The 27,364-nt window shown below is 35.6% G+C and overlaps 1 protein-coding gene across 6 annotated transcripts in view; it reads right to left on the bottom strand.

The window, feature by feature from the left end:
* The window catches only part of Rexo5 (RNA exonuclease 5), a 38,031-nt gene extending 10,729 nt beyond the window's left edge, over nucleotides 1–27,302 (bottom strand). The window contains exons 1-12 of one of the 6 annotated variants that reach the window (XM_071587093.1): nucleotides 26,952–27,302; nucleotides 26,747–26,824; nucleotides 26,484–26,579; nucleotides 19,263–19,403; nucleotides 16,346–16,494; nucleotides 14,430–14,701; nucleotides 14,195–14,227; nucleotides 13,799–14,064; nucleotides 9,640–9,792; nucleotides 6,279–6,502; nucleotides 3,085–3,223; nucleotides 1,132–1,324 (exon numbers count right to left, since the gene is read on the bottom strand). In XM_071587093.1, the coding sequence (XP_071443194.1) occupies nucleotides 1,132–1,324; nucleotides 3,085–3,223; nucleotides 6,279–6,502; nucleotides 9,640–9,792; nucleotides 13,799–14,064; nucleotides 14,195–14,227; nucleotides 14,430–14,701; nucleotides 16,346–16,494; nucleotides 19,263–19,403; nucleotides 26,484–26,579; nucleotides 26,747–26,824; nucleotides 26,952–26,975 (1,768 nt within the window). In that variant the 5' untranslated portion in view covers nucleotides 26,976–27,302. Of the gene's footprint in view, nucleotides 1–1,131; nucleotides 1,325–3,084; nucleotides 3,224–6,278; nucleotides 6,503–9,639; nucleotides 9,793–13,798; nucleotides 14,065–14,194; nucleotides 14,228–14,429; nucleotides 14,702–16,345; nucleotides 16,495–17,974; nucleotides 18,083–19,262; nucleotides 19,404–26,483; nucleotides 26,580–26,746; nucleotides 26,825–26,951 lie in introns of those variants that run through there. The other 5 variants (XM_071587099.1, XM_071587104.1, XM_071587122.1 and 2 more) reach the window with 5 other exon arrangements.
* Nucleotides 27,303–27,364: the final 62 nt, after the last annotated feature.

The following is a 27,364-nucleotide window of genomic DNA, read 5'->3' as shown; positions in this document are numbered from 1 at the left end:
CCACCTTCCAGAAGGCATACGAGGCATAGAAAACCCACTGGCAGTGGTTAGTGGATGCAGAAGGATACTAATTCGAATACTTTTGAATGAATGTATCCATTCTGGCAATAAATGTTTTTAATTGACCAGTCTTACTATTTTTGGGAAAGACCTTGTATAATCCAAATCCATTTATGAGTTTTGATGGTATTGCAAACTGAATGAAATTATTGTCCCATTGAGAAACAAAAGAGCAGAAAATTTGTACACAGTGATTTAATAAGAATGAATTATACAATTTCCATTTTCATGCAAGTGTTGAATCTCTCATAATATAAAATGACCACCGTGAAAGAAATGAGTATCCATACTATTAACTACTTCTTTTCAAGATAATCAAGGGAACCATACTTTGGGCGTGATTTGCTACATGCTACACTTAATATATCAGCATTCCAATTGAATGAATTCTCGTCAGTTATTTAACACATAATTAAGTGTTACATACATGAGTAAAGAACAAATACTATCTAAATAAAAATAAAAATTATGACCACTGAAATATGGGATCCAAACATGTTGAACATTTAAAATGGAATGATTTTCCCTAAATAAACTTCAACAAACTTTAACATCATAAATCAAATTCCTTGAGTATTTAAAAAAATAACTCGTTGCAATTATATGATTGTTTCCATACAAAAAACCGCCTCAAGAGCTAGATGTTAATTACCACAGCTAAAGTTGGAATCAAACATTGAAAAATAGAGAGAGCATGTTGATAAAACATATATTTTCTAAAAAAAACAACATTATATTGTGCTTAAATATTAATTTAAGTTAATCAAACAAGGAGTGTCATTGATTTAACTAAAGTCTTCTCTGTTGACTACTCAAATTGTAAGAATATCTTCAATGTCTCAATTGAAAATAGCCTGTCTCCACTTGAGCAGAAATAGCTAATATTTCCACTGTGATGGTCCTGCTATTGTGAAATTGCTTGGCATAGTGACTATAGAAAATTTTAGACTTTGGCCAGCTATTAATTATTAGTTATTAGACAACTAGTTATTCAGCGAGTGAAAGCTAAAAAGCTATATTTAACTTACCAAGGCCACATGACTACCAATTTTTACTTTCTTTCATACTCACTTTTAGACAGCTTTAGCAAAACCAATTTCATAGCAGCCGAGGCATCCTCTACAGAATCATGACCTTTTGCCCCAGCACACTGAATATTTTCAGAAAGAAATAGACGGGAGAGTGTGGCAAGCTTTGTCCTTCTACATCTGTCACCACTCAGGTTGTACACTATTGAGGTGTCAATCACATAGGGATGCATCATCTAGGATAGAAAGAAATTTGATATTCAATATTCCATTTTATTACAATTTATTAACTGAATGACAAAACCACACAATGTATTGCCAAAATTCAATAAATACATAAAATAAGAACATTATTACATTTATTCTAAATCAAAAAAATCACCTCCCTAGTGGCAATTCCGTAAAATTTAATTTTTTTGAAACAATGGTACAAAATATTGCCAAGCATACATTGTCTTAACTGGCTAAAGCACTCGACTGGATATTGAGGGATCCGGGCTCGAATCCTGGTCAAGGCAAATGATTTTTACACTCTGAAATTGTTGCATTGAAATGTACATTAGCGAAAGACGCCATTAGAAGTTACTCTAGCGGCATCTCCTGCAGTTTCTAAGAGGGAATACATGAGGGTAGTTTGAAAAGTTCTCACAATCACCATCAGATGTCAGCACAACAGATTTCGCAAGTAGTAATAGGTACTCCTTTACGAGTAAGCATGTAACATGTCATTGCTCTGGGATGAGATCTGCCTCTCTGTTAATGTTCTGGAGAAGGGATTTGTGAAGATGGAAAAAATTGAGATTTTAGAAGTGATTAAATACTTTGTAAAGAAAGGTATGAAAGCAAAGGAAATTCATACAAACTTTCAGAACACTCTGGTAGATTTTGCTCTTCCATATTCAATTGTTGCCAAGGGGACAAATAATTTTAAGTTTGGTCAGAACAGCTTAGATGATGAACCATATAGTGGTCAGCCAAAATGTGCCTCTATGCCAGAAATTATTTAAAAGTGCATAAAATGGCTGTGAAGGATTGTAGACTGAAAAGGCTAGAAATTGCTGAAGCTGTAAGGATGTCATCTGACCGGGCATATCACATTTTAACAGTGGAATAGGATATGAGAAAATTATCTGCTAGATGGGTGCCAAGACTTTTGACGCAGGATTACAAATGCATCAGAATGGAAATTTCCAAACAATGTTTCACCTATTTTAAGAGCAACCAACAAGAATTTTTGCATTGGTTTGTGACCACAGATGAACTTGGATCCATTACTATACTCCAGAGACAAAAAATCAGTGGAAACATTTTGATTCACCACAGCAAAGAAAGCAAAAGCAATACGGTCGGTCGGAAAGGTGATGGCTTCAATTTTATGGGATACAAAAGGGATTCTGCTGATAGATTATCTTCTCACTGGCACAAATTGCTGGACAAATAATACGCTTACCTCCTGGACCAACTACAGCAAAAGATACCAGAAAAAAAGTCTTGTTTGCCGAGGAAGAAAACTATCTTTCATCAAGACAATGCACACCCACATGCAGGTGTCATTACCATGGCAACTAAGATATGAAATATTGCTACACCCATATTATTCGCCTGATTTGGCTCAATCAGATTTCCATCTCTTCCCCAAGCTCAAAATTTTCTTCAGTGGATGGAGATTCTCTTCAAACAAAGAACTAACAGCCAAAGTAGATAGATATTTTGCAGGCCTGAAGGAAACTAATTTTCCAGATGGGACCAAGATATTGGAACATTGTTGGACCAAGTGCATTAGTGTACAGGGTGACTACATTGAAAAATAAAAAAGTTTCAATGAGGTAAGTCATTTATTTTATTCCATTCAGAGAACTTTTCAAATTACCCTTGTAGATATACATTTTAGTATTCAAATGCAATGTTTTATTAATGAAAATTTAATGGCTTGTTCATTTATACATACATAAATAGAGTAATATTAAAAAAATTAACTATGAAAAAAAATGCATACCTTCATTGCATGAAGGTCAAAATTGAGAGATTGACCAACAAGAATGGCATCTGCAGGCAGCAAATTCCTTATATGTTCCTGTACATCCTTAAGTCTTGTCTTCACATTTTTCAGCATCTTCTCGGTGATTCCCGAAAACCTTTCAAATATATTTTGAACCATCATTCTCACTATCTATGGCATAGGAGGCTCTGACAAAAAATATGACTGCGGTGATAGACTAAAGTTAAAAGCTACTGAGCACTTAGATGGGTAGTAGAGTAAACCCTTAGTAATCTGGATCCTACTCTTTTGGACAGCATTTAATCAGGCTGAGTTCAGCCGTGTACTGCAGGTGGCTGGTTAAGGGGTCACAAGAAGTAGCACTGCAGTACTTAGCTGAAATATGCATTTAGCTTACAAGTTTTTACAGATATGGTAGAAAATAATTATAGTATTTCAATCAATATTCCAGCTGCACATTTAAAATTATGAATAACTATTGCTACATGAGGTATAATTCAGTTGCTCATCTAAATACTGGAAATTTTGCAGGTGATACACTTGATATAGTTGCTTCCATGCAATTTCATGAATCTCCACATACATGTACTTAAAATAAAAGAAATTGAGCTCTACAGCCTCTTAAATTAAGAAAATAAAATGAAAACTCCTATAGCTGTAATAAGTTTTACGTATAAGGTTTTATAAATCACTTATTACGGCTATAGGAATTTTCATTTTATTTTATTACATGCACTCTTAGATATTTAAAGAATATGGGATCTCCCAGCAGAAAAAATAACTTCAGTAACATTTAACAATAGCACCAAGAATTTTAGTGAAAAATACAATTTGGAGTATTAAACAATGTGAAGTATCTCGAAAATTTGGAAGAAGGTTTTGAGTTCAGTATCGGTTTACATGACATACAATTCAAAAAAGAAGACCACGGTGCATCTATTTTCTCTTAGGTTTGAATTAAATATCTATAAAATTTAAAGACAGTTTCAGGAAATTTTTACCAAAAGTTGAAAGCAAGAGGCTGACCACATTTGGTATGCGCATAGAGTAGAAATGGGTGATATACAAGATACAACATCATGAAAAACTCTCCTAAGCTTTACTAAAACTGTAAAATAATTTAGGGGTTATGAGGCAGAAGAGACTCCATAGTCTCAACCTCACCCCAAAATAAAGACAATGATATATCCATCTCCAGGTCTTCCTAAGCCCCTTTCACCATTTCTTCCATAAATTGCAAGGCAGAGGTGGCAGTAGACAGCTGGATCTTACCCTCTATTAAGAAATGCCCAGGAACTATGCAGTCTGTGACATGTACAGGTTCTGGATGTCACCTATCCTTTAGGTCTTTTTTTATCTGGAGCAATACATTCATTAATTCTACCCAAGTTACTCTATCCAATGCCTCCATCCAAATCCATAAAGCAATCGAACATCCTGGTTGCATTCTCCTTTTCTTTCTATCGGGGACTTCATTGCATGTGCTATAGCATTATGTACCTTCCCTTTTAATAAACTCAAACATCATCCCTGAAATAATCATTTGCCCTCTTCTCCATCCTACTCATCTTAATTGCACTAACTGCGAAATCAGCTTAGTCTAATAGTCCTGACATACAGCTACTTTTCCCTTTTTTAGCATAGAAATTAATACAGGCCATATAAAGTCATCAGGCCAGAAAAGATACGGGGAAGAGAGAAAGAACATACACAGGAGCTTCTTGTGCCAAAGATATTAGGCTAGCAAGTTAACAAATAGAGTGCAAAGTTGATGCCGATAGCTTAGGTCAGGCATACTTGACTGCAAGATAGAAAAGGCATAATGACAGGTATTGATGACATCACCGTGGAATTACTTATGGGTTCAGGAAAAAGCAGAAGGACGAGTCATCACAGGCTTATTCATAATTGAGTAGCTTATAATTGAGCAATATGAGGCAGGCATCTATATACAGGGGTCAAAAATGCTTCATTTTGTTAATGCATATCATTGGATTGAACAATATTCCTTTTTTTATTAAATTTGTACAATATCTCTACACATTTTACAGCAAGGACAGAAGCAGCAGATTATTGAGAAGCCTGATATCTCAGATTAAACTTGGGGAGTTTAGGGAAAGTACAACAAAACTGAGGAAAATTAGATCTTAAAAATAACATCTACTTAAACTCAATTCTGAATTGTCCAGAAGAGCTCCTCCCTCCAACTCTTCTACCAATTTCTATAGCCAGAGTCTGACCTTACCATCTCCAAAAGTTCAGACTGACTTAATTGGGAATTATTCAACTTCTTTAATTTATGAATCAAACATAGCTTGGCATTCAAGCGATAGTTCCATTTAACAATCCCATTTTTCTGATAATTTCGTGGCAATTCCACCCTGGTAACCAGTTGACGCAGGTTAATCAGACCATAGTCATCAGATAACATTAACATAACAACGACCAACTTTGAGGGCTGCAGATGCATTTAGCCCATAAAGTTCAAAATATTTTTGACTGTGAATGATGGCATCAAATACTCCTTGTAGTAAGGGGCGTATTAACCCCATTTGCCGCCCTACGCTATAGTCAATGTCTGCTGCCCCCTTAAGGAATTAATTTTCTAAATAATGCGAATCAAATTCAATGTGTCCACAAGGTCCTCGCGCCTAACAACAGGAACTAGCAAAAAAAGGAATAGCGAGATCATTCGCTAGACAATGACTAATGTTAACACAGGATTCGTGCTCCTGGTGGCCTCGTGAAGAAAGAAAACACGTGGGATTTTGAATCAATAAGTTCGCATTAAAAAAAATTGAAAAAACTGATGAAATAAAAATTCTGGGACTTATGCCGCCCCCTGGGAGCTGCCGCCCTACGCCATGGCATAGTTGGCGTACTGGTAAATACGCTCCTGCTTGTAGTCATATCAAATGTTGCACCAAAAAAATAAGAACTTCCATCTCTAAATTTATGAACAAAATACAAACCAAATAGACCAGGAAAAAAGTAAACCACGAAAAAGAAGAATTTGAAGACTTTTAAGTTTTTTTCAATAGAGGAGATTTTTAGTTATCACCATGGAAAAAAAAGACTGAAAGAAAAGTGACTTGCACCAAGGCCTATGTAACTAATGGATTTAATCTCAGGTTCAGACGCTACATAAATGATGGAACTTTAACATGTTTAGAAGCAAATTAAAAACTCACCGTGTTAAGTAATTTGTTATCTTCCTATGGGGCTTAACCAAGCTCTCATAAACAACTTCTAGATCCTCATTAACAATTGATATCCTTGTAAGCTCTGATCTTCGTTCACCAGTTTGGCACATCTCACAATCAACACCAAACATTGGTGAATTGGGCCCCACTTCTTTATATAATGGTCTTGAAAAAACATATGTCTCTTCATCAGCTTCTTCTTCTGCATCATCCTGAGAGAAATAGGAAATAGATAAAAAAAAGGGTACATTTTCACAAATATTTACTCCAAATAAATTGTAAAATTGCATCAGGTAATCATAATAATAATAATAAATCTTTGTTGGGGCAAGATTGAGACTAGATAGTCCCTTCTTCCAAAAAAACCCTTGTCATTAGTAAACATTAATAAGTCAACCATTATTACATTAAAAGGTGTAGAAATTTTGACAGTGATCATAGGAAAATTTAACATAAAATATATTAAAATAATAACAACAATATGTAAAATTATTGCTAAATTAGGGTATGAAATAGGGTTGAGTGTGAAAGTCTTTGGGGAGTATTGGTAATCAGCGAAAACTAGTTGGATTTGGCTATTAGGAGTGGATATTAGGATATTACATATCATGAGTCCACAAAGAAAAATTATACAGTACATCATATTCAAAATAAATTGCAGAATAAATATATAGAATAAATATCACATTCAAAGAAATGAAAGAAATTCAATTTAAAAAATCCCTATTAATAATAATACAGGGTAAATATAAAAAAAAATTTGGAAGAAATGACTACAGTAATTATGATATTAAGAAAACATAAAACAGTTTCTAGTGTCACTTGGTGGAAAATCTTCACATTGAAATTGAAAATAAATGACTTTGCTTTTCCACATAGAAAAATTTTTTTCCGCATAGAAAATTTTTTACGATGTTATGCCATAACGAAACCTAGGTCGTAAACAAAAACTTTTCTATGCGGAAAAGCCAAGTTGTTTAATATCAATATTAAGAAAAAAGAAAAATATCAATAGAGACAAAAGCTAAGAATGTATTAAGTATATATAAATAATTATTTTTGTTATCTCCACCAGAACTTGATGGAATTTACATAACACACTGAAATAAAATTAATGACTTCCTAATTCCACACACTTCACATTTAATACATGACCCAAGTTTCAATGCTGAACGTCATCATCAGGCCTAAATACAAGTGTATGAAATTCCAAAGTCATTAATTTCATTTTCATATTAAAAATATAATAAAGCAAGATAAAATTGGAAATTTAGCAAATAATATGCAACATTTAAATGTATTTAAGTATTAATAATAATATATTAATAATAATATATTAATAATACTAATACTAAGAAATAATTATTACACACATTAAATTTTCAAATATAATTTATGACTATGAATCATATTTAACATAATGGAATATTTACAACGTACAGTACTATTATGCTAACCACAAGGGATAAATACATCTGCTAATTAAATTATTAGTCAATTTCTTGTACCTTAGGAGTGTTTTATACAGCATCTTTTTAAATAATGGCAGTGAAGGTGTATTTCTAGTGGTTATGGTACACAATTCTACTTTCAGATAGCTTTAAACGACTTATTATACATGTCAAGTCAATGATGAGGTATTACAAGATATTGATTCCCTAGAGTGATGGCTTCATGTACCTTGAGATATTCTGGTTTTCAGAACTTGGTGCTATCCACATTGTGCCGGTGCCTTTTAAATTTACCAGCTTTGGGGCCAGCCATTTTTTGTACCTGAGCAAGGGGGGCGTAAGCATTCAATAAAACATCCAATTCCTGAACTACTGGATATTTTTTAATGAAATTTATAATACAGAGAGATTATACACAAGAGTAATCAACTAGAGTCTGTTATTGTTCAAAACATGTCCCGCTATGGAATGGAACACAACAAAATCCATAAATATAGTGGGTTTCACTTCTCCTTTTATTGGCTGCACATACTCCAAAAGGTCTCTGAAGAATTTTCTCGCTCCCAGCACCAACTATTTTCTCTACTTTAAGCTTTTTATCTCCGTTGAAACTCTTCCCAGTTGGTCCATCTTAGGTGCACGCCTTTTAGGAAAAATGTGAATATTTTTCTCTTAAGTGTTTGAGATGGGTTCTTCTGTCTCTCTGTGACTCACCCATTGTCTTGTAACTTCATGCAAGAATATTTTATACACAATTTGTTTTCCATTGAGCTGCAAATGCACCCAATAAGAATTGAATAGGGCACTGTTCAACAAATACAGCACTATCTTCTTTGACCACTTTATGGTCTTTCCCATTATTTTGCCTCGCGTATTTCTATTAGAGGGTCCAGTATCCAGTAAACCTTTATCCTGTCTTTATGCACCTGCCCCATAAGAATAACCAATTCTAAAAAAAATTTTCATTTCTCCAATGGTTATATTGCACCACTTCAAACTTTTAGGAGACTCTCTGTATTCATGAGCATTTTGCTCATGAAAGCGATTTAACTCCTCCACCATCACTGAAAAAAGGGCACCCCGAATAAACAAACTAACTACGTCACCCACATTTTTCAGATTATAAGGAGTAATTTTCATATGTGTGCCAGCAAATGTTTCTTAAGCAGAAATAATGTGGCTCTCCAACCAAAATAAAACATCCCCACTCGTGTTAGTTATCATTTCTGTCATCAATTTCAGCATCACTGGAATAGTGAAAAGGTAGAGCATGAACAGTTTTCTTGATAATTATTACATCTTCATTACTGTCACTTTGTATTTTGTAATTGTTTTTGTCAGAACTTCCATCAGTTCCTTCACGACTTGGGACATGAGACAAATTATCAGCAAAAACTTCATTTAAAATATAATTTTTGCTCAGTCCCCTTTTTTCTATGCGGCCACGATTGCGTAAGGGGTAACAATGAATGTTACAGGTTAAAAATATAACACCTCTCATTAGCAACAAACTTTAACAAAAACAACTTGGAAAGCTTCCAGACAGATAAGGATCAAAGAAATGGCTCCTAATTGTTCCAAAATAATCCACTGGGGTGTGAAAACCTGAAGACTACATGAACACACAAGATAATATGTGAGCAGTCACTTGATACTGGCGACAAAAACATACTATTGCATGAACGGACTACAAAGTTTTAAGAATTCTGCCCCGCTGAGATTTGAATCTGGGTCCCTGGGGTGGGAACAAGCACATTAGCCACGGCAGAAACCCAGTCCCTCAATATTTAGGCAAATTTTGCCAAAGTCACTTCATAAATCCATCAAAACTATATCCTGCAAATAGTCATTTCTAACAGCATAATGAATATTATCAAGAAATCTGAAATGGTGCATACTTTTTCCTTTTCTTGATGAGCGAGGTCACAGCTGGCAAATCCCTCTTGAACTTCGCTTTTATTTGAATTTTTCCTAAATTCAGAACTATGAATTAATGTCCCAATACTGCCAGCAATCTTTGCTTCTTTTTCATGGAATTCATTATGAAATACCTTAAATAAACAAAATTAGATTTATTGATTTATGCTGCAAAAAAATTTCAGAATTTCAAAATTAATACATATGAATGTAATTGGATGGTGAATATGGTGCTTCTAAACAGGAAGACAGGTAAAAGGGTGAATAACAGATAAAAGGTAAGGTTTATTAAATTTTCAAATTATTCTACATAAAATGAAAAGAATTAGATAATTTACAGATAATGTCTCTCCTGAAATAATTAATTTCATCTCAGAATTAACTGCAAAAACATAATTTCCTACAAGTGTTTGATCAAATTCCAAAATTTGTGCACTTCCCCAGTAGCATCTTAATGCCTGAGTATAAGTCTGGGAAGTTGATTCCCAAACAAATTACCTTAGCCTGAAAGATGTAGATATACCAACTAAAATATCAGAGCATGTTCAACACTTTAAGTGGGGCATCACCCCACCACCTGCACTCTTGTTCAGGACAGGGAAAAAATTACACACTTCAACCCTGAAAAATTATCACCATCCAAGTCAAAATAAGTAGAGAAAGAACATTCAATGTCTGGAAAGATTTGCTTTCAATACACCTCATCTCTCACTAGACTGTTGTTACCGTATCTATCAAAAGATTTCACTTTCATAGCCAAATGACGCAAAACTTTTCTTTACAGTAGAACCTCACAATACTAACAATCTCTTCCGCTACCTTCTTGCAAAGCAAAATACTCATTTAGTAAAACAAATTTGCATATGAATTAATATAAAATATGATAATGCATTCCATGACAAAAAAATAAATTATGAGCAACGCTTGTTCAAAGATAATTATTTATACAATGTTAGGATCGTGGATCACGCTCTTTTTCTGTTGATTTATAAATGCAAAAAAGAATCTAAATAAATGGTTGATTATTTATGATACATAGCTAATTCTTTTCTACAAGCAAGCTGCCAAGAAACATTTGTTTTCGAATATGCTTCAAAAAAGCTGGTAAAAATGCGACTCAGAATGATTTAATGATTTTAATAAGAATTTAAATTTAATAAGAATAAATTTATGGCCCGCATTGCCACTGCCTTACTTGGGAAGGCCCAGAAGTACCCGGCCTGACCTAGAGACGGCAGTAGTTATTCCAAAAATATCACTGTATTAGAAATTACGCAATCTATAAAGCATATGTTTCAAGTTTGAAGGCGCTATGTTGTTTAGTATTTGTTTGGCAGCCATCAATAGTTAACGTTTTCAGTGCATTTGTGAAAATGGAGAAAATTGGTCATCATCATGAGATACAATACTTTTATTTGAAAGGCCTCAGCCCAACCAATGTAAAAGCTGAACTGGATTCTATTCTGGGTGAGTCTGCTCCTTCATTTACAACAGTAAAATATTGGGTAGCAGAGTTTAAACAAAGCCATGTGAGCTGTCAAGACGAGCAGCACATTGGTTGACCAAATGAGGTGACGACTCCAGAAACGGTGAAGAAAATCCCCTAAGTGATACTGGATAATCGTCGACTGAAAGTGCGCGAGTCAGCAGATGTAGTAGGCATTTCAAAAAGTGTGGTACATCACATATTATCTGAAAATTTGGACATTAGAAGACTGTGTGTGCAAGATGGGTGCCACGTTTGCTCACACTCCAGCAAAACCAGTGTTGTGAAGATGTTTCAATGTTGTTGCACCATTTCATAACTATGGATAAAACATGGGTCCATTACTTCACACCCAAGAGAAAGAACAATCAAAACAATGGATTCTAAAAGGGAGAACCGTCTCCAAAGAAGGCAAAGACTGTTTCATCTGCAGGCAAAGTCATGGCATCGATTTTTTGGGATGCGCATGGGATAATTTTCATTGACTATCCTGAAAAAGGAAAAACTATCAACAACGAGTATTATGCAAACTTATTGCAATGTTTGAGAGAAGAAATAAAGCAAAAGCGGCCGAATTTGGCTAAGAAGAAAGTGTTGTTTCATCAAGACAATGCACCAGCTCACAAATTCGTTATTGCAAAGGCCAAAATTCATGAATTAAAGTTTGGATTGCTACCTTATGCACCCTATTTTCCAGATTTAGCCCTGTCGGAGTATTTTATGTTCACAAACTTGAAAAAATGACCCGGCGGTCAAAGATTTTGCATCCGTGAAAAAGTGATGTCGGCAGTTAATGGCTATTTTGAGGAGCAAGACAGCTCTTATTATATAAAGGGTATCAAACTTATTGAACATCACCGGGAAAATTGTACAGAGCTGAAAGGAGATAATATCGAAAACTAAATACATTTTTTTCCAAAATTTTGGTGTTTTCTTTGTTGGATCGGACCTTCTGAGATTACCCTCATATAAGTGCAGGAACATGACTAGTTCCTCTAGTGTTATGTGCACAAATTTAAGTTCACTTTCGCATCTTCTTCCCAAAGAGAACCATTTGGTCAGAATTAAAAACATGTTGGTGCAGGTAACCATCAGAATCTAAAAGTTTTTGAAGTCACTGATGAAGTTCTCTGCTGCCTTTGACTCTAGAGCATGCTGCTTCACTATTCCTCACAATGCCATGGATGAAGGTTTTTCTCAGTAATTTCTTGAAACACACACGACTCCCCTTAAATACTTGTCTGGCCGTTGATGATCCTGACATTATCGAAATGAGATGAACGAAAATCACTTTCCCTTACTCACAAAATATATTCCCCTTAAAGGTGTAGATTTTCATTTATGCATCTGATAATCAATCATTGATAATACGTAACCGTTGCTGAGACACTCTTTTCATTTTATTTGAAGTACCTATCTCGTTAGTGTTGTCCGTGTTCTTCAAGAAAAGGTCAATTGTTGATGTGCGTACTAGATCAGGCACGCTTACACCTTCTTCCCAATTTTCAATGACTTTCCTTTCATTTCTATTGCTATTTTTTATTTCTATTCTCTCCTGGCTTTCTTCTTACAGATTTTTCTTTGGGGTCATTTTTAAAACTATGCAAAATATTATTAAACTTTGCAAAAAAAATCACTAATGATATATTTGAACACAGATTTGAAAAAATCTGTGATTACTAGAGACACTAAGATGCTAGTGGAACAAGGGCTAGACACAAATTGCAGTAGCAGACTGAAAATGGATCTGGGATATCCCCTCTCTTCATCACTCACGAAGCAAGGAAACACCTACAGTTTTAATGGCAATAATATTAGAATTTAAATGTGAATTAGTACAACATCCACTGTATTCACCAGCTATGGCCCTTGGTGACTTTTTCAAACTTGAAAAAATACCTCAAAGGAAAATGGGTCAGGAGGTCATTGCCAACACAGATGTCTATTTTGAAAATATTCAAAATCTTACTTTTTGGATGGCTTAAAAAAGTTGGAAAAATACTGGGACAAGTGAACCAAGCTAAAAGGGGATTACATTGAAAATAAAAAAATATCTACCCAAAATAATATGTTTCTCTATTTTTTCCTAATGACTTATTGAACAGCCCACATAACTAGTGGGTAACAATTTTGAATGATGTTGCCACCGATTTCTTCATTGGAGTGATCCCATCCCAAGTCATTCTACAATGACACTCGACACAATATAAGGGTCAAGCATTGAATGTAGGCTATGCACTGTTACATTGTTGACTTCTTATGCCAACAACATCCGGCATTGACATAGGTTCAGAGATTAGAAAAATATGCATAATTAAAACTCAAAATTAGCCAAATATACATTACATTTAAACAGTATGTTTTATAAGCTAATTTAATAAATATACAAATACATTTGAAACAGTATGTTTTATAAGCTTCCAGATACAACCCCGCAGTTGGTTCAGAGGATAAAATAAATATATATTTCTGAGGCTCCTCAAAAAGTATATAAAGAATGAACCATAAAACGGTCAAATTACATGTTTGAATAAAATATTCATGGCTTATTCTTAGTTTTTTCACAATTTGCAACATTTGCAGTAAGTTCACAATTGAGTGACCACTCTAATAATGAAACAAGTCATGTCATTTGGGTGGTGAAATATACATACCAATGGCTGCTTTGTACCATCAGGATTCTTAAGTAATGGCAGTGGATATCCCATTTCAACCATCTGATCTACACTCAGTAACAACTCAGTTCTAGGAAATGCATCCTTCATCTTAAGGTTGTCCTTAGCTTGTCCCTTTTTAAAACAATCATCCTTTTCCAAATCATTAGAGTGCTCATTTTTCTCTGCAAACTGAACAGGAAACATAGTTCGAAAGACTTTGTAAATTGCATTCCCTTTCAAGGCCTTCTCAATGCTGCCATAGGCTGGAAACATAAGAACGTACATGAACAATACCATCTCATTCGGAAGTCTTGGCATTCAGAAGATAAAACAAGGAATTAATAAATAAATATATATACACACACATACACACACATACACACACATACACACACACATACATGATTCCTCCACATCCAATTTCTTCTAGCAGCCACCAATTAAGTTAAAAATTAAGAACGTTTAAGCATCATTAGGTAATATTCATGAATGTACAAGTGCATAGCATTCTTCAAGAATTTAATCCCTGCATTATTTAAGAATTATATTTCAGGAACAATAGCTTCTTAAGCCACAGACAGTCACAATATTTGAGACATACACCACACAACTTGCAATAATTACTCACTTTTAATTACTCTGTCATACTGTGTATTTGACAAAGGAACTGTAGCTATTTCTTGTACTAAATTACTCCCATAAGACAATGGCCCAACGAACTCCAGTTTCCATGGGAATAATTTTTCTGAAGGAGAACTCAAAGCTTCACATTCATCATCACGTGGTTGGGATGGAAGACGTAGAAATCCAGCAGCTGATTGAAGGTCGTTCACTGATATTCCATCAACTGCTAACACAACTGTATGTGACAACTTGTTGAATTTGAGAAGCTGGTACCATCTGAAAATATGTGACAACATTTAAACAAAATAAAAACTAAAGCAGTTTACCAATTAATATTTAATAGGGTTGGCCTTAGAAATTACCATAATTTTCCAATTGAAGTGCCCGAGACAAAAATGGAAAGCAGAGAGTGATGAGCATTAAAGAGGGACTGCTTAAGCCATAGATCCTATAATTATGAAGGTAAGTAACTTTGTGTGGCTATGATAAACTCCTAAATTTTACCGCGCAGTTTCAGGTTTAACTTTGCGGAAACTTTCCATATTGGAGAGAAATGGTAATTAACAATTGTCATTTCCACTATACTAAGTGTACTAGTATAATGAAAATCAGAATTGTTAATTATCATTTCTCTCCAATCATAAATAAACTAACAATACTCTTCTAATATTCTCTAAAATTACCATCTGCTCCTGGGTTACTACATATTAATTACCATGTTCTCCCTTTAAATACATTCAAACCCCCTGGAGCATTTCCTCTCAGGAATTTATGCAATCGCTTCTAGCTAGATGTTCACAAGTTTTAATTATCCCTCCCTGTCACTGCATCTACAAGTAGATCTAAATAAGAATCAATTTTGTAGGTTCAACTTTCACCTCAACAATAACATTCAAACACTCATCAGCCTGTGTGTCAAAACCAGTAGTAGGGTAATAAAGTTTACTAAAACAGTGATCATAAATTTTCACAACACCATTACTTTACCACACATTACCCCATGTGGTCCGTCAGTCAGGATACCCCCCTACTGAGGTCAGATGCCTTTTTAGCATCTCAATGAAGAACATATGCTGCATGAACAATCATTTCACTGGCTCCTAGCATATGGATGACTCTACCACGAGAAATTATTATTGCTTCCCACAGCTTTATGGATCATCAGAACATAAAACCCTTCCACCATGTCATGGATGTAGTCCATATCTGGGGATGACTACATGTAAATTGAGCAGTAATATTGGTAACTTAATCTGGTTGAAGGACTGAAATGATGCCAATCTTTTTTCCATGCTGAGGACAAGTGCATATTCAATTCAGGATAACACTGAATTACCAAAAACTCAATGCCTTTTAGGGCAAAATTTCATTTGAATCTCAGTCAAGATATGGTGGATATACATATTTCCAAATGGAAAAAGAACAGGCAGTAAGCCAGATGAGAATGCCAATTTTTTACTCCATCGCTCTATAACTTTGTATAATTATGCAGCTCAGGGATAATAAAGACCAGAGATGTCCTAAATTAAAACAACAATGCCAATATGCAATGTTTTATTCATCTAATATGGTTATTCTAGCAGAAGCCCCACACTTAAAAAAGATATGTTCCCAAACTTTATGTTCCTGATGTTATTTTGGGCACAAATTGAGAATTCTAATGAAAAATCAATATTTATTACGAATTAGCATCCCACAGTTATAACAATATTGGCATATTCTTAAACTCATGGCATAGCCAAGACAAGAAATTTGCTTTTGCTTCCTCCCTCCACCACTCTGTCCATCTTATCTAGGAGTCGGCAAGAGGGGAGAGTTGCAAAAAATCTATGTGAATACTAGCAGATGTATGAGTGATTACGTTAATAACATAATGAAGTATAAAACATACGTTGAAGTTTCATTTCAATTTATAAATACCTAGATGGTGCAAAAGGTGCATGGTGGCCCAGCAAGGACCACATGATTAGGTGCTGCACATCTACCATGAAAAGTGGAATCCTGTGATCTTCAGTCATATATAATGATGCCATTTCCCCACTTTCTTTAAGCCGAAACTTGGGGATCTGCTGAAAGTAAAGAGGAACAAGGTTTGAATAATTGCATATCACAATTAATGTTTTGATAATTCCTAAAATATGGGGCTCCAAATAAGTATCTTATTATCTGGAAAGCCTTTCCTGTATCCTGAAGCTTTTTGAAAGTAGGGACAGAATGCATAATACAATTGAAATACAGATTAGCATGCTTCTAAGTCTACAGCACTCCTTGATACATTTAGATAACACCAGGCACTTAGACTCACTGCTTCAGCAAATTTTATTTGTAAAATGGAAAGACCAAAAGAATACATTTATATTTGAAGTGCAAACACTACAGTTGGCTAAGCTATATTTCAACCCCTCAAGTTCTTACTATGGGGTTGATCATTGCCCACTTCAAAATAAAAGAAAGGAGAAAATTTGAGGTACAATAAGAAGAAGAATAAATAGTGTCATGAAGATGGAAGAGAGAGGCAGGGGAGTTCTATTTATAACGAAGATAGAGGAAAGAATTTATATGTATCCAAGAAAAATATCACAGGATGAGTCAGTCATCTTTCAAATTGGCAAAGGCAATCATCACATCCTAATAATTAATATTGAATTAAATGAATTAAAACTAATAGATTTATGCATTTTTATGAAACTGTGTATTTCAGATTATTAATGCAAACATTTTCCACAAATTGATGGTAATTTTAATTCAAAGTAAAATAATCTTATTTCCGAGCACAGCACAAAAATACAGTCACCAATGATAAGCAATTACTCTTAGACCTACACTTAAAATTGTTTAAAGACATTCATATTCCAAACTGAAGTTCAGACAAACCTCAACCTATACATGCATTTAAATCCAGACTGATTCATCAATATTGAGCCTCAATCCCCATTATCAGGGACCTTATACTTGGCAGGAAGCCTTATTGGGTAAAGAGCATTACAGTAAGGAATCTTACAGAAGGAACTCCATTTTATGACAAAAGAGAGATTTCAACATCTTTTCACTACTAAATCAATACAAGATTAGTGAAACTTATAAAATGACTAGAGTAGACCAATGTTAAAAGAGAGCAAGTAGCCCAACAGTAACTGCCATGATTTATGCAATGGTGGATACTTTAACTTGATACAACTCCTTCATGACATGAAATAAAGAAAAACACAGCAATTCCACAAAATATACTTTACTGTGACCGGTATCAATACAGCTTAACATCATCTGGCAATTTTTACAATGTTTTTACAAGGTTGTACATGTACCTGAATACTTATATAGCACTGGATGCCTGGGGGTAGGGCGGGGATCGTTGGCGAGGAGAGGAGAGGTTTGTTTTGGGAATTGAAGGTATATAATTGGTTGTCACTGAAAGGGGTAAATGCTGGTCAGAGTAGTGCATATGGGTTGGATTTCAAAAGAGATCAAATTAAGTAGGGGTGACCAAAAAGAGCACAATTGCACTATAACGACCTTTGTTTACCCCTTGCAGTGACAACCTTTTATTACCTGTCCGCACTTTCCAAAATAAACCTCCCCCTCCTTTCCTCGCCAGTGATCCAGTGCTATATATCCATGAGAAAACTTTGCTAAATTGTTAGATGATGACATGCTGTATTGAAACTGATCACAGTAAAGGTATATTTTTTGGAATAGCAAAGTGTTTTTCTTTCCTATGCATTGTAACTGCAAGAAAAAGAAAGGGGTCCCAGCCATCAAATGAGAATACTCAAGTAAATAATGAGAAAGAGCTCATATGATTTACCATGAGGATGAGTTAAGAGCACAGGAGGAAGAAAAATAGGGTATCATGCCATGTGGATACAGAAGAAATATCTAACCTTGGACCACACTATTAGATCTTCTAAATAGACATGAAGTTATTGCACACAGCACTACTTCCATTTGTCATTATTGACTCAATTCAAACACTGAAACTGAAAAAAACCCTAGTTGGTTTCAAGCCACGTGATCATTATAGAAAAGTAGACCATTATGGAACCCACTTCTGCTGCAAGAAATTTTAGAGCTAAACAATAGTTTGGCAAAGATGTACTCTGATATTACTAAGGATCAGCTGTTAAAGATAAAATAAGAATTGAAGAACATTACTGAGAGATATTTAGGAAAGATATGAAAACAGGTAAAAAACTATATGCCAAAGCTTCTATAGCTACTGACATTAATTAAGAAGTTCATTTCATAAATTTTTGTAAAATTTTATCACTGAGTATTTTACTAAGCAAAATTAAATATTTAGTTTCACCACAAGAATATAATCTGATTATACATATTAATTCTATTTGTAACAACATCAAACATTGAATTTCAACTGGTAATTCAGCTAGTCTGTACTGCCTATACATTCTGTATTTCTATGGTCGACTGCAAGGCCAAATTAATGATCTCTCACAGCTGACATCAGTGCATAACTTAACTTCATAGTACAGCAGAAATTCAATTAGAAAATTATCCCTCCTGCAGTGATTAATATTCTTAATTCCTAGAATTCCATGATATAATTACCATTGTGCTGCCATACATGAAGGATTTTTCATAACAACACACCAAAATGAATTTATTCGAAGTCACACAGTTGGAGTTTTGCCAACAAATTAAGTTAAGAGTTAACCGAAAATTAATTTCATAATGAAACTATCAATTGCATACTTAGCCTGGAGGTCAATATTTAACCAATTACCACCATAATATTCAATTTCCCATAATAAAGAAACTTATTTAAATGAAATACCCTTAATTTTTCAATTAGTACTTTTATGACATCTTTGTAATTTACCAATAACCTCTTTTTTCTTTCTCTCAGCATCTTCCTCAAATCATCAATGTCCGCATTGGCGAAGTTTTGGTCTGGACTTTCATGGCTAACATCTGGATTTACTTCTTCATGCAGATGATTCGCACCATTATCGTTGTCTACCTGTTGGAAAGAAACATGATGATACAGAGACATTACCAATAACATTTTCAATTAATTGAATGAATAATGTTAATTAAAGATAAGAGAAGTACTACCACTCCATGTGATTCCAGAGACTAAAATTACAACGTCATAAAAATAATACTTTCGATTCAAGATTTCTGAGAAGTCACTACTACAATTCATAAAATCTCATTGATAATTCTGTAAGCTTGGAGTTTAGGTATACTTATTGCTGCTCTGTAAGCACAGCTTTCTTTCTTAGAAATAATTAACTTACATACTAGCGGATTGCCACAGATTTAATGCTAATGTGATGAATAAATCCAGTTTGATATGATTTTTTCAAATCTATTTTAAATTTTATGATACAACACCTGAATATTCTAAATAAAATGACATTGGTCACAATGATTTTCTCTAAATTTTTAAAAGAGAAATGTTAGATATACAGGCTTGTAATACAGGGTTCGTCCGGAAAATAAGTGTACTGATTTTTTCCCGCCGCTCCAGGCGCGCCCAGCACCGCTCTGACGGGCTGCGATTGGAGGGGGGTATGTTGGCAAGCGACGCTGAAAAAGGCAGTCGGCTCTGAGCTGTGCTGTAGTGAGGAGCTCTGTTAACGCGAACCTCCACGCTCGACCCACGTCACGGAACGCGATGCCGAAGTTTTTGGAGCAGCGTTATTCCATCAAATTTGCGGTAAAGCTTGGGAAATCGTCTACCGAAACTGTCAGTATGATTAACCAGGCTTACGGGGAGTCAGCCATGTCCAGAAACATGATCTTTCAGTGGCACAAGATGTTCGTGGAGGGCAGAGAAGAGGTCGACGACGAACCACGGCCTGGACGCCCATCCACGACACTCACCGACGAAAATGTGCGAAAAGTTCGTGATGTACTGAACTCTGATCGTCGTCTTAGTGTTCGGATGATAGCAGAGCAGCGACAGGCTTCGAAAACGAGTCGCCCGCGTCCGGCCAGCGATCAAAAACATCTGGCGGCTGCATCACGACAATGTGCCGTCTCACACCGCGCCTGTCGTGTCGGACTTCTTGGCCAAGCACGGCGTGGCAACGCTGCCGCACCCGCCCTACAGCCCGGACTTGGCACCACCGGACGTCTTTCTGTTCCCGAAGATAAAGAGGAGTTTGAAAGGAACGCGATACGGGACTTTGGATGCCGTCAAAGAGGCCGTGACGACGTGTCTTCGAGAGGTTCCCGATGATGCCTTCGCGGGAGCGTTCCAAGAATGGGAACGCCGCTGGAACAAGTGTATCGACTCACAAGGGTCCTATTTTGAGGAATATTAGCTTAAGATATGTAAAAGTGTAATAAATTTTTTTTCCTGAGCTCAGTACACCTTTTTTCCGGACGAACCCTGTATTCTAGATATACTTTAATGTACTCTGTATGCCATGGAAATAATTATATTTCATAATCTTGTAGCACTATTAGTTGCAATTAGATTTTTAAAAACATTTTCCACCTTGTCATTAGCGGCAGGAATATTATCCATCATTGTCCACTTTTATGGTTCCCTATGGTTATTGCCTCATTACATTAAACCACCACAATATGGTGTACGTAGTTTTGTTGCTACCTTGACTAGGGAGATTGCTTCATTGTATTGCAGGATTCTCTCCAAAGCAGCACTTTTATGGAACTTGACCCTCTATTATACACATTCATTTCATAACTTCCTATCTTTCAAAATTCTAACATTTCCATTTTAAAAATATAGCATATGCATTTAGCTACTTTCATATGAGCATGTGTGCTGGATGTCAAGAATTAACCAGAACAGTAGTTGGTCAAAATATTGGTTTTCAGGGTTAGGAGATGAGCATGATAGCACTTTTGACAGTACTGCAATAATTTAATACACACAATTTTCACTGGAGTGTTCAATTTCCACTTCATATTTATTGCTTCACTAACTCTTTCAATATTTTAACATTTAAAAGGCTTTGAACCCAGCCATTCTGGTAAAGTAAGGCTTTGAACCCAGCCATTCCGGCACAAGGTTTTTATAAACAGTATCGGTAACAATTTCTTCCTGATATATGCCTTAAGTACTGCATTCAGAACATCAGTTAAGTGGGCGCATGATCGCAGATCATATAGGCATTGATAAAATAACAGTGAATACCATTATCACTGAAAATTTGGTGATGCGAAAGATCTGCTCTAAACTCATCCCGAAGATCTTGACAGATGACCTCTTCTTCATGAATGCATTCCTAGCTTGGGCAATTCTTCGCTTGATGTCAGTTGAACTTCTTCCATCCCATGTTATGCAGGTGACCACATAAATGAAGGATTCCACTAGCTCTAGTTTCACCCCTCGAATTGTGATATCTGCATTCAGCTTCTCTCTTCCACACAAAAGGATTTTTGTTTTCTTCTTGTTGATATTCATATTATATTCCCCCAGTATTTGGTTAATATCACTTAGAGTTTCTTGCAAGTCCTCTTGTATTTTCGTCACTATCGTGATGTCATCTGCAAACCGCAGCATGCTGATTTCTTCTCTATTTACCTTGACTTCTTCCATACCCAATTCTTGCATTTCTTTTATTAACTCTTCCAGGTATACGTTGAATATTGCTGGCAAGACGTTGCATCTTTGTCACACTCCATTGTTTATTTTGGCTACTTTTTTCCTTCATTTTTTGTTTGCATTGTTATAACCTGATTCTTGTAGAGGCTATGGATAATTCTTCTGTCATTGAGGTCCAATCCAAGTGCTTCTAGTATCTTGAATATCTTGTTCCATTTGACATTGTCGAATTCTAAGAGTCCACAAATGCCACATATAATGGCTTATTTTAGTGTCTCATTTTTTGGCTAGAATTTTCAAGCTAAGAATTGCCTTTCTTGCTCTCAGTTTTTCCTGAATACGAATTGGTTTTCTGAGAGGTTTCCTTCTATCCTTCCTTCAGTTCTTCGGTTAATTATCCAAGCAAGGATTTTTGACGCTTGAGTCACCAGGCTCAATGTTCTGTGTTCTTTGCATTTATCTATTTGCAGTTTCTTCGGTACTGCAATCATTACACTTTTCTCAAAGACTTCTAATCTCTTTCCGCTGTCATAGATATCTTTGATTATTCCTTAGAGGGCATATTTCGCTATGACTATGAGTTCCTTGATTATTTCTTCGTTTATTTTGCCAACTCCTGGTGCCTTGTTGTTTTTCTTTACCTGAATCACCTCTTCACTAGTTTATAAGCCATCTTGCTATTTTGCTTTTTCACATTGCCATTAATTTCCTCGCAACAACTTTCTATCCATTCTTCCTTTGCTTTCTTGCACTCTCTTATGACCTGGTTCCGCAACTGTTTATAGAGGTCTTCTTTACTCTCATTTCTAGGATTCTTATATTTTCTTCTTTCATCTACGAGACCTCTTATTTGGGCTGTTATCCATAGCATCTTAGATAATTCCACCTTACTCACAAGGAGCTCATCTGGAGATTTGGTATTTATATTCTTCACTTCTTTCCATCGACCATCAGTGCCTAGATCCTAGAACCTCTTCCAGTTGTTCGTATACTTCCTCTGTTTCCTCATCTGAATGGCTGGATGTCGGCATATACATACACCTGTACTATCACTGTATCAGTAGGTTCTGCCTATAACTTTATCATCCATATCCTTTCATTATATTGCCAGCATGATATTATTTTCCTTGCCCATTTCTTCGTGAGTATTATGTCTACTCCTGCAATATTCTCGTCTTCTCCCAAGCATATCACCCAGTAGCTGCCGCTCCAGAAGTCGTTCGCCCCTGCCCACTTAATTTTGTTCAATGCCAGGATGTCTATCCCCAGCCTATCCATCTCAATCTTTGCATTTTCTAATTCCAAATGCCTATTCTGTTTGATTGATTGACCTTGACTGATGTTCCCCTCCCAGTAGTCCCTAACCGGAGATCCGATTGAGGACCATCATAAGACCATAGGATAAAAATTTAATTGGGAGCAAATGGATTTTGAAGATCCAATGGGAGTAAAGGGGTATAAAGTATGCTTGGTGGCACAGGTTTCAGCAAGGTTCCTGGAATTTGACTAAAAGGAAACATATATTATCGGGTGTCCCACAAGGAAGTGTTTTCAGTCCACTATTTTTCCTTTTATACATTAATGACATCAGGTCTCAGGTTTCCAGTAAACTTGTTGTATTTTTTGACAATGCTGTGAAATACAGGGATTTATCTAGCCATGAAGATAGAGTATCATTAGCTAATGCCCTAAATCAAATCAAATAGTGGTGCTGAATACAGGAGCTAGAATTAAATTTTTGAATAAATGTGCTTCGACACATTTTTCGAGGAGAAGTATTTAACTCGAAAACACTTACACCATAAGAGGAGCCAACAAAATACACGTAAATCGGTAATTTACTTAGGTGTAACAATAACTAAGGATATGTCCTGGGGAAAACACATTTGTGAGTTTGCAGAATAGCTAATAAAAGTTAGGATTCATAAAAAGAATACTAGGGAATTGTAATGAAAGGGTCTAGGATATTTGTTATTTCACGTTAGTCAGGCCCTACCTTGAGTGTGCTGCAGGTGTATGGGATCCTCATGAAGTGAGCTTAATTTTGGAACTATATCAGGTGCAACAAAAGTGCAGCTAGGTTTGTGAAGAGTTGTTAAGAACAAAGTAGCAATGTCCCTGCACTATTGGAAGAATTAGGATGGGAGCCACTGCAAAATAACCTTTCAAAGTACTGCTCCAATCCTAATTCTTCAAATAGTATCTCTGATTAGTGCTCAGATTGTTCCCATGTCTCACACCACATTTGAATTGCATTTAGGACATTAGGTAATGATACTCTATTTTTATGACAGGATATTTCCCTACATACTACCTTGATCAAAAAGTTCCCGGAATAACCACCGTGTGCCGCTCCCATCGTTCCGATTTGAGTTCTGTTTTTTTTGTTAAATTGGTACATCTGTTGTTGATATTCCCTTTAAATCTTAGTGTCATAACTTGACATTTGCAAAAGTTACGTAGCCAAGAGTACATCTATCTCTGTGTGTGTTGGCGATTTTTTACAATTGCAGAAATGGATTTAAATTTGCAACAACGAACTTGTATTAAATTTTGCGTAAAAAACGGATTTAGTGGCGCACGGACGTTGGAAATGTTGGAAAAGTGTTTCGGCAACGATTCTCTAAAAAAACGGTCGTTTACCAGTGGCACGAGCGGTTCAGAAGTGGTCGTGAGTCAATCGAAGATGATGAATGCAGTGGCAGACCATCGACATCGAAAGTCGGTGAAAAAATTGATAAAGTAAAAGAAATGTTGGTCAATAACCGCAAATTAACCATCAGAGAAATAGCGGAGGACTTGAACATTGCCTATGGATCCGCCCAAGACATTGTGGTTAATGATTTGGGTTTCCGTCGTGTAGCAGCAAAGTTGGTGCCAAAAGACCTCAATTTCATGCAAAAAAGAGACCGTGTTGACGTCGCAAAAGACATGATTTGCGAGGCTGAATCCGATCCCACATTCATCAAAAGGATCATTACTGGAGACGAGATGTGGGTTTATGAGTACGACACGCAATCCAGACATCAGGCAAGTGAATGGCGTTCACCAAATGAGCCGAGACCAAAAAAACCACGTCGTTTTCAGTCAAAAAAGAAGGCAATGCTGACGGTTTTCATGGATTACAACGGTGTAGTGCATCATGAATTTTTGCCAGAAGGCCAGACAGTAAACAAAGAGTATTATTTGGGCGTTATGAGACGTTTGCGTGAAGCAATTCGCCGAAAGAGACCAGAAATGTGGGCAGAAAACTCGTGGATTTTGCACCACCGTCACACAGTGCTATCATTATTCGTAATTTTTTGACGAAAAATGCAACAAATACCATCCAACAGCCACCGAATTCACCTGATTTGGCTCCCTGTGACTTCTTTCTGTTCAATCGAGTTAAAAAACCATTACGGGGAACGCGTTTTAGCAGCCGAGAGGAAGTAATGGAAAAATCGCAGGAAGCACTGATGGACATACCGAAAACCGAATATAAAAAATGTTTCGAGGATTGGATCAAGCGCTGGCATAAGTGTGTTGCAGTCGATGGGGATTACTTTGAAGGGGACAATATAGATTTAGATGAATAAACTTGTATTTTTAATTTTCTGAATAAATTCCGGGAAATTTTTGATCAAGGTAGTATAATGGCATTGTCAGCAAATTGACAAAATGTAGTATGCAATGAAGTGGTAGACCATGTGAGAGAAAGTTTTATTGAAAGGGTACACAGAGAGGCATATTGTAGTCTTGAGAATTTGACTGCCAATGCTAACCCAGATACATATACCTTTCCCATGCCACCGACTCACTATATCTCGAAACCAAAAAAGGAGAATAGGCAGAATGTGAAACATACACTGAAATGCTTGATATAACCTTCCACATATCACTAGGGTAAGGATGGGTTTGGAGTGATCAGTGACTACAGCGGATTGGGGAAATTATCTTAATAAAAGGGAATCTGCAAATGATTTTGGGATAATTTTAGTGGAGGCATACATTAAATGTTAACAAAAGTGCTATCTACAGTTGAGGTGGAGTTTATGGCAATGAAAGAGGATGTAAATTAGCTATTGCGGCTAAAGGGACTACTGTGTGATATCAAGGATAGTAAATTTGTGCAAACTTCTTGAGCAAAGACACTGACTACGATTGCCTCTTGCCTAAATACGGAAACTGTTTTCATTAGCACGATAGTTCTTAGTTACCATTTAGTTCCGCGTATCCCGAGGAGGTTGACAACACTGTTATGACTACTTCTTATGCATGAAGAAGTTAGCATTGGAATAAAAGTTGTTTATTTTTCATTCGCCAGTCCTATACATAATTTATGCATTTAATAATGTGTAAACTGAAATGACCTGAGTAAATTAAAATTAATTACTAGGTTAACAACAGTTAATACCGTCATAACACTTTTTAACATATAAAATGTAATCCTCACAATGTGATAATAGCATTAAGTCTACCATAAGCAGGTACCTGCGTTTTAAAGAAAAGCTACACCACTCAAAATGATGAACTCACCAAACAATCTTCTGTTTTGGCCCTCTTAGGTGCATGAATATCCTGCTCGAATTCGGCAGAGTCTGTTTTATCTTCTTTTGATTTCTTCACTTTGGCCTGAAATCGTGTTCCAGTATTATTTCAATATTGTTAAAAAGTGCAAAATAAGAGTACAAACACATTTAATCAATTATTTTTACAATGTTGTTGTCTATATACCTCAAATAACTTTTTTAAGTACACACTGCAATACTTCCAAAAATAAAAATATAGTAAATTAATACCTTTCTGTCATCTTCATTTAATTTGGCCATTTCTAAGAATGCAGCTATTTTCTTTTTCTTTTTTTCGATTCTATGCAACTGTCAAGCCAAATAGTTAGACATATTAGAAGAAGAGATTTGATCAATTCTTATGATAAAATATGAATTGTGTATGTTACTCAGCTACACGGTATAGTATCAAAATTCGAAATAATTCAATAATTACTTTTCTTTTCATTTCTTCGCTCATTTCAAATTAATTACTTAAAAATCTGCAATGTCTGGTAGGCGAAATAAGCAAGGGTCCAATTTTAAATGTCGTTCATAAAATAGTTATTCTAATTTTCAGATTTCAGGATTATGTTGACAGAATCTTTCCACTGTAGCACAGCCAGGTGAAAGATATCAAATCTTAATCGGGTGAACTTAGCCGCCGACTTCATCGGAAACACATGGACTAGATTGAATCGAATCGAAGTGCAACTGCCAATGGTTGCTGTGGTGGTACCGATCGAATAAGAATAACCGGTAACAACCGCTACTTATGGAAATACCACTGGATTTTCTTATCTTTGAGCCACAATAGTAGAGATATATTGGTAATAACAGTCTTTTGTTAATAAACCTAGTGGAATCGAA

The sequence above is a fragment of the Hetaerina americana genome, unplaced genomic scaffold, assembly GCF_022747635.1.
Source record: "Hetaerina americana unplaced genomic scaffold, ioHetAmer1.1.p SCAF_1, whole genome shotgun sequence".
NCBI lineage: Eukaryota > Metazoa > Arthropoda > Insecta > Odonata > Calopterygidae > Hetaerina > Hetaerina americana.
This window is presented reverse-complemented; position numbering and strand designations above follow the sequence as displayed.